Below are 7,652 nucleotides of genomic sequence, written 5' to 3'. Positions count from 1 at the left end.
ATATATATATATACCGTATGCACGGTATTATATACGTACAGTATTATATAGTCTTGGAGGACCTCTAGTGGCAGAAAACAGAACTACAATGAAGACTAACCACTAAGCAATAAGGCTGAAAACAGACAAATAAGTCTTTTGTACATTCCATATCATATCTATTACATTTAAACTCAACCTAACCAGTATGTACTTGTAATTTCATTTTTATTTTTCATTTCGGTTAAACACTGAATAAAAAATTGTTTTTTTCCTTTCTCAAACGGGTCATTTGAGTTGTTGGTTCCAGAAGCACCCCTAAGGGGAGACCAGGGGAGGCAATGGCTACATTTTTAATAAATAAGTGCCACGAGGAAGGTCAGAAATTAAAATCTCTTTTAAAATGACTGTTAATGTGTTAATGGGCATATTTCTGCCATAACAATTGTAAGAGATGAACTGGTAATTGCTGCAATAAGTGGACACAAATGCCATAATAACTGTTAAAGCTTTTTGTTTTTATCCTGCCGTTGTTTAATTAGCAATGTGTGCATCCCTCTGACAGTAATTGTTGGTGTCACAGCACTGCAATAGCCACTTAGTGCTGATAAAAACCTTTAAACTTTAAGTAATGCATTAAAAAAAACATCAATTAGAAGAATTAAATGAACCAAAGCTGAGGGGTAACATAACTGCTATATTTTGAGAAACTTTGTTGTTTATTATATAATATACATAATTATACGTATTATTATATAATAAAGAAAATGAAAACCAATCAACACGAGTCTTCAACATTTTTATTTTGTTTGACCAGGTCCATCTGTAAAGCCTGGCATTAAAAATAAGTAACATGTTCTTTTACTCAATACTATAAAACATTTATTAAATGGAATGTTTGTTCTTCACTGTACTGAACAATAAAACACTGAGTACAGGTGGTCTTAGTTACTGTCACCATAACAACAGTGAGACTGTAATAAGCCTGACGTACACTACCACAATATAATTATTATACTTTGGTCCACAGGAGTGCACAGTTTATCCTACAAACAGAGGATACACAAAATACRAAAGGCTGACTTGTTCTTAGTGGAAATCTAATCACAAAATGAAATCTCCTACAGCAGGCAGCAGACTCTCGCCTTGGCTTTATTACTGCTTGGAGAAGAAATCTTTGCTCTTCTGGACGTCAGGCTTGATGGTGTCACTTCCTGGTTTCCAGCCGGCTGGGCAGACTGAAACGATAAGCCTGTAATGAGTACTGGCTGGTAGATGACACGATAAGAATATGACACGTGTGTGTGGTTTAAACCTCGCACCGCTCAGAACATTAACCAACACATGTTAAATAAAAGAGGTTTGAGATTCTGGCACAAAACCATCGTCCACAGTCATCTCCTACCACTAATCCAGGGTCGGGTCATGAGGACAGGGAGGTCTGGGCTTCTCTCTTGGAAGTTATCCCTCTAGAACGTTCTGGATCTGTCCAGGTCTCTTCTCAGTAAAACAAGCCCCAAAAAATCTTTTAAGAGAAGCAACCAGGAGGCGTCCTGATCAGATGAACCACCTCAACTGACTCCTTTTGATACAGGAGTACCAGCTATCCTGCGAGCTCCTCAGCCTATCTCTAAAGACTGACCACACTATGAAGGAAGCTCAGTTTGGCCGCTTGTATCCAGGATCTCGTTCTTTCAGTTGTGATTCAAAACCCACGACCATAGCTGAGGGCTGGAACTAGAGCTGCAYGGTAATATCGTTTGAGTAATCTAATAAAGTTCATTGTGTCTATAAAATCAATCTTAATACGTTTTCCTAATTACTAGACACTTTTTTATTTTTATGTCTATACCTGACATGTTCGACGTGTACTTCCGTCTTCATCAGAGGTGTCACAGCTGATGTTGATAGGAGGCGGTGTCGGCTATCTATATTGACAAGCCGACACCGCCTCCTGATGGCTTCATTGTTGGAGGATGTCACTCCAGGTACCGTGAGTAAAATAAGTATTGAACACGTCACCAGTTTTCTCAGTAAATATATTACTAGAGGTGCTAATGACATGAAATTTTCACCAGATGTTGGTAACAACCCAAGTGATCCATACATGCAAAGAAGTCAAAGCATAAATGTCCAGAAATGAAGTTATTTGTAATAATGTGGAATGACACAGGGAAAAAGTATTGAACACGCTTACTGAAATTTATCTAATACTTTGTACAAAAGCCTTTGTTGTCAATGACAGCTTCAGGACGCCTCCTGTATGGAGAAACTAGTGGCATGCATTGCTCAGGTGTGATTTTGGCCCATTCTTCCACACAAACAGTCTTCAAATCTTGAAGGTTTCGTGGACCTCTTCTATGAACTCTGATCTTTAGTTCTTTCCATAGATTTTCTGTTGGATTCAGGTCAGGTGATTGGCTGGACCATTCCAGCAGCTTTAGTTTCTTTCTCTGAAACCAACTGAGAGTTTCCTTGGCTTTGTGTTTGGGCTCATTGTCTTGCTGAAATGTCCAGCCACGTTTCATCTTCATCATCCTGGTAGATGGAAGCAGATTTTTATCAAGAATGTCTCTGTACATTTTTCCACTCATCCTTCCTTCAATTATTTGAAGTTTGCCAGTACCATATGCTGAAAAACAGCCCCACACCATGATGTTCCCACCTCCAAACTTCACTGTTGGTATGGTGTTTTTGGGCTGATGTGCAGTGCCATTTGACCTCCAAACATGATGTGTATTCTGGCATCCAAACAGTTCAATGTTGGTCTCATCTGACCAGACTATATTCTCCCAGTATTACACAGGCTTGTTTAAATGTTGTACAGCAAACTTTAAAGGAGCTTCAACATGTTGTTTCTTCAGCAGTGGAGTCTTGCGTGGTGAGCGTGCATACAGGCCATGGTGGTTCAGTGCATTACTTATTGTTTTCTTTGAAACAAACGTACCTGCTAATTCCAGGTCTTTCTGAAGCTCTCCACAAGTGGTCCTTGGCTCTTGGACAACTCTTCTGATAATTCTTTTCACTCCTCTGTCAGAAATCTTGTGAGGAGCACCTGGTCGTGGTCGGTTTATGGTGAAATAATGTTCTTTCCACTTCTGAATTATGGYCCCAACAGTGCTCACTGGAACCTTCAGAAGTTTAGACATTCTTCTGTAACCGATGCCATCATTATGCTTTGCAACAATAAGGTTGTGAAGGTCTTGAGAGAGCTCTTTACTTTTACCCATCATCAGATGGTTCTTGTGTGATACCTGGCCATCATTTGGGACTGRACCAGCTGATATTAACTTGCACTGACAAGGGGCAGGCTTGTTTTCTAATTACTGAGAGAGTTCAGCTGGTGTCTTGGCTTTCCATGCCTTTTTACACCTCCCTTTCTTCATGTGTTCAATACTTTTTCCCTGTGCCATTCCACATTATTACAAATAACTTCATTTCTGGACATTTATGGTTTGAYTTCTTTGTATGTATGGATCACTTGGGTTGTTACCAACATCTGGTGAAAATTTCATGTCAKTAGCACCTCTAGTAATATATTTACTGAGAAAAATGGTGACGTGTTCAATACTTATTTTACCCGCTGTATGCGAGTGCTTGTAGGCCCCCTCATCCCGGTCCATAGCTGTGTGGGCTTGCTTTTTAATCTCCATCGCCTCCATGATCCAACGCTGATATTTGTTGTCAATATACATTGATGAGCCGGCAGCGCCTCCTATCAACATCAGCTGTGACACCTCTGATGAAGACGGAAGTACTTGTCTAAACATGTCAGGTATGTCTGTATAGACGTAAAAATAAAAAAGTGTCTAGTAATTAGGAAAACGTATTAATATCATTTGAGGCAAATTAAATCAATGTGTTATCWAGGGATTAAACTTTAATTTTGATGAGAAACTTCTGGGACAATTATAGAAATGTTTTTTTGAAGTGTCTGAATTCTCAAGCTGTGAAAAAAGGTGATGAGGATCTTGAGGTAAACAGGGAGGAGTAAATTCACAGAGACCAGAAGGAAGAGGGGTAAAATATGGTCAATATGAATGCTAACATTAGCTATGTTTACACGCACAAAATTTTTTGATCGGATTGAAATGTATTCGGATTAAATAATCCGAATGTACTGTTTACATGGACACAATCTGATCATGAAAAGTGTTTACATGCACCGAGTTCGGACATGCGCAGTGTTGTAAACTGTCAGCTCTACTTCCATGTTACAAACGTAAACAAAGCTCTTCTGTGCGCTCAGGACGGACCTGTGTCAGCTTTTAATAAAAGGTAGAGATGTCGTTACTCCTCGGTTGTGCTGCAGATGAAGCAATACGTGTTTTTATTTATTTATTATATTTTATTTCTGTGAAGCAACGTCTGCTGTTTGTCTTCTTTTCTATCTGTTAAGAGAGCGAGGAGGAAAAGTTCTGCGCGGTGCAGCGCAGCTGGAAACTACAGCGCTACTGCCCCGCCTCTCTGAAGAGCAGAATCGGGTGAATGAAAGTCAGCAGACCTGCACACTCAGGTCAGTTTTCTACAATCAGAATAAAATGATCCGATTAAGTGTTTACATGCACGGCATTCCGATTTTCAATCGGCATAACCCACCTCTCTCATTCGGATTACAAATTCATTCGAATCAAACTCAATCGGGTCAGAATAATCTGAACGAGCTGACACATTTTTAAAYCAAACGGCTGTTTAATCCGATTACTTATGTCCATGTAAACGTAGCTAGTAAAACGTGACGGAAACAGAAACCCTGGCTACGTTCACACTGCAGGCAAAAGCAACCCATATCTGATTTTTTTTTATGAGAGTCTAAACGCGACAAACCCRAATTTTCAAACGCGACCCAGGATGTTTCAGTATGTGGTTTTAAATCTGATACATATCTGATGTTTTCAAAGCGATGGCAGTGTGAACGCTCATGTCACATTCCATCTTTTCCATCAGTGGAGCAGGTGAAGGACTGATAAGACACTAACTAAACTCAAGTCACGCTGTTTCTATAGCTCCATGTGTTTACAGCTCCAAAACACAAGTCCAGTTGCTTCATCTTTTTACTTTTAATTTTCCATGTAGATAGTTAAATCCAGCCTGGGTCGCAGAGCGTATCGATCCTAAAGTTACTCAGTCGATACTTTATTTCCAGCTCGTTGCTTCATTCAAAAATAAAAAGCTTCACTGGARCATCCCTGTCAGAGGCAGGTTCAGATATAAACACTGAACTAAACAAGCAGGTCAGATAATTAGTTAATCGGCTCTGATTAAACAACAACTTCAGATTCGACGTGCTAAAAATAGCATCCATGCTAACTCTGTAAACAAACAGCCGGCTGAATGAGACGTCTTTTACTGTGCATGCATGTCACATCAGTGCTGTGGAGCGTTCACACTGGAGTCTGATGCAGGTCACATTTAAAATGTAATGTGAACGTTCACACCAAAAGATGGGATTATTTAAAAAAAAATCAGAATTTAACATTAATTTCAGCTTCAAAATCGCATCCAACACTTCAAGTTGGACGCTTGTGCACTTTGAGGGACAAGGGGGGGGGTCAGATATGTGCAGGTTCATAGACGGCAGCAGAATTTATCTTGTTATATTTACTGTTCAAAATTCCTGTTTTTTTCCCATATTGCAATGTATATCACCAAGTTAGAAAAAAATTACACCCGTTTTTCCAATATCTTGCAGCGCTAATGGGTAAATTCTTTTTGATTAAACTTCACCACAACTGACCAAAGCAACACCCTCATTACTGAGGACGAGGCCCCAATCCATTGATCCATCTCCCGCTCCATCCTACCATCACTCAGGAACAAGATGCCCAGAWACTTAAACTAAAATGCAGATAGTCATCAATTATCTCTGTTTATTCTAAACTAAGCAACATCATTTTTAATATATTACGTTTGGAATACTTGGGTGATGAATTTGAAAAGACAGCAGAACTGACCTTCTCCATGTTTGTCAGTGAACTGAAAAGCTTGAACCAAACGCAGGGTCTCATCAACTGAGCGTCCCACTGGGAGGTCATTGATGGTGATCTGTCTCAGCACGCCCTTACCGTCGATGATGAACAGACCCCTGATAAAGAGAAGAGAAAAAGACAATAAAAACTAGACATGGGTTTTTATGATGTAAAAACAAGTGTGCATTGCCATGTAGCATGGCTTTGCAGCATGGCTTTGCCTGCAGCAATGGACTTGCAGAATTAACTTTGACCAAGTTCAAATGTGTTTTTGATACCAGCTTATGCCTGTCACGTCAGCAAGTGTTTGTAATTAAGGTAATTGAGTGACAATATGAAATGTGAAGAGATTTTTTGTTAAAGTTGCATCAGCTGGGTTTTGAACCCTGATCTCCCACATGAAAGTCCATGACACAGACCGTTAGACCAATGGAGCTGTGGTAGAAAATGGTGGCAGGGGTTGGTTTGTATGTGTGCAGAAAGAGGCCACATTGCCAATACAATTATTAACACAAAAATGCATAATATTACAACAACAGAGCAGTATTAAGACAATATTATAGTAAAACATCAAAATACAATCATTAGTACTGTAAACACTGAACTACTGAGTTGAAATATTAAACTATGGTGCAGTACCAAATTGAGTACAGCATGGGGCAGTATTGGACCTATACAAGGCTCTATTGACTGCCATTATAATTCATTAAACATTAATATTTCATAAACTATAAGTTTTACAGGCACCAAAAGGCATAGCCATCATTTGGCACAGGGGCTTTACAGATATAAATTACAAWGGCAGCTCTAGGACAAAGTATGCAGGAGGAGAAGCGTGGCAAAGTTGAGATGACTTGGATGGGAAACGAATCACAATAGTGTGCATTGCCAATGCAATGCACACTGATGATAAAAATGCAGCAGGAGTTTTCATGATGCACATCAGGCTCTAYGGCCTTACAGAGCCCACCTGTAGGCGATGCCTTCGTCCTCCTTCAGCACGCCGTAGTCTGTGGAGATGGTGCGCCGTATGTCGGACACAAGAGGGATCTTCATGGAACCCAGGCCGCCCTGTTTACGTGGCGTGTTGGTCCTTTAAGAACACACGAAAACAGTCAAACACGCAGTGAACGAAAACAATCGTGGCGGACGTTCACAACGAGACACGTCCTGCTGGGTACCAGGCAAAGTGGGAGAAGTGGGAGTCTACAGAAGCAGCGATGACTTCACAGTCAATTTTCCTGAATTCGTCAGCCGCATCGCTGAAGGCGATGATCTCAGTCGGACACACGAAGGTGAAGTCCAGCGGGTAGAAGAAAAACACAACATACTTCCCTGAATCAAAGCAGAAAAACATGTAAAGGAAAACATAAAATAAATTCATAAAACGTTCTGAACAGAAGAAGACGTGGCGTACCTCTGTAATCCGACAGCTTCAGGTCTTTAAAGTCTCCATCTGGCATCATGGCTTTTGCTGTGAAGTCTGGAGCCAGATGTCCGATTTTAGCTTTGCCTGCAGCCATCTTCAGTCAGAATGGGTTAAACTGGAAGGAGACACCGGCTACGTTACAATTGGAGTTGATTTATTCATTTTTGCGGGAAAGAAAATTAGATCCCATAGAAACCATTGATCTGTTCGTTTAACCCCCTGCAGCCACCAACACGATTAAACAGTAAAATACATGCATGCTGTTTTTATAAAAG

General features: G+C 40.2%; 1 protein-coding gene across 1 annotated transcript; it reads right to left on the bottom strand.

Annotated features, from left to right (window-relative positions):
• Positions 1-762: 762 nt before the first annotated feature.
• On the bottom strand, positions 763-7,492 carry prdx1 (peroxiredoxin 1; the record flags this gene model as incomplete). The annotated part of the gene is given in 5 exon segments (XM_014021987.1): positions 763-1,217; positions 5,934-6,064; positions 6,919-7,041; positions 7,130-7,283; positions 7,366-7,492. Coding segments are annotated over 5 exon segments (597 nt in total). The 3' UTR covers positions 763-1,134.
• Between the last annotated feature and the right edge of the window lie 160 nt (positions 7,493-7,652).

This window comes from Austrofundulus limnaeus, unplaced genomic scaffold, assembly GCF_001266775.1.
Source record: "Austrofundulus limnaeus strain Quisiro unplaced genomic scaffold, Austrofundulus_limnaeus-1.0 Scaffold313, whole genome shotgun sequence".
Taxonomy (NCBI): Eukaryota; Metazoa; Chordata; class Actinopteri; order Cyprinodontiformes; family Rivulidae; genus Austrofundulus; species Austrofundulus limnaeus.
Note: the sequence above shows the minus strand (reverse complement) of the source record. Positions and strands in the feature narration are given on the sequence as shown.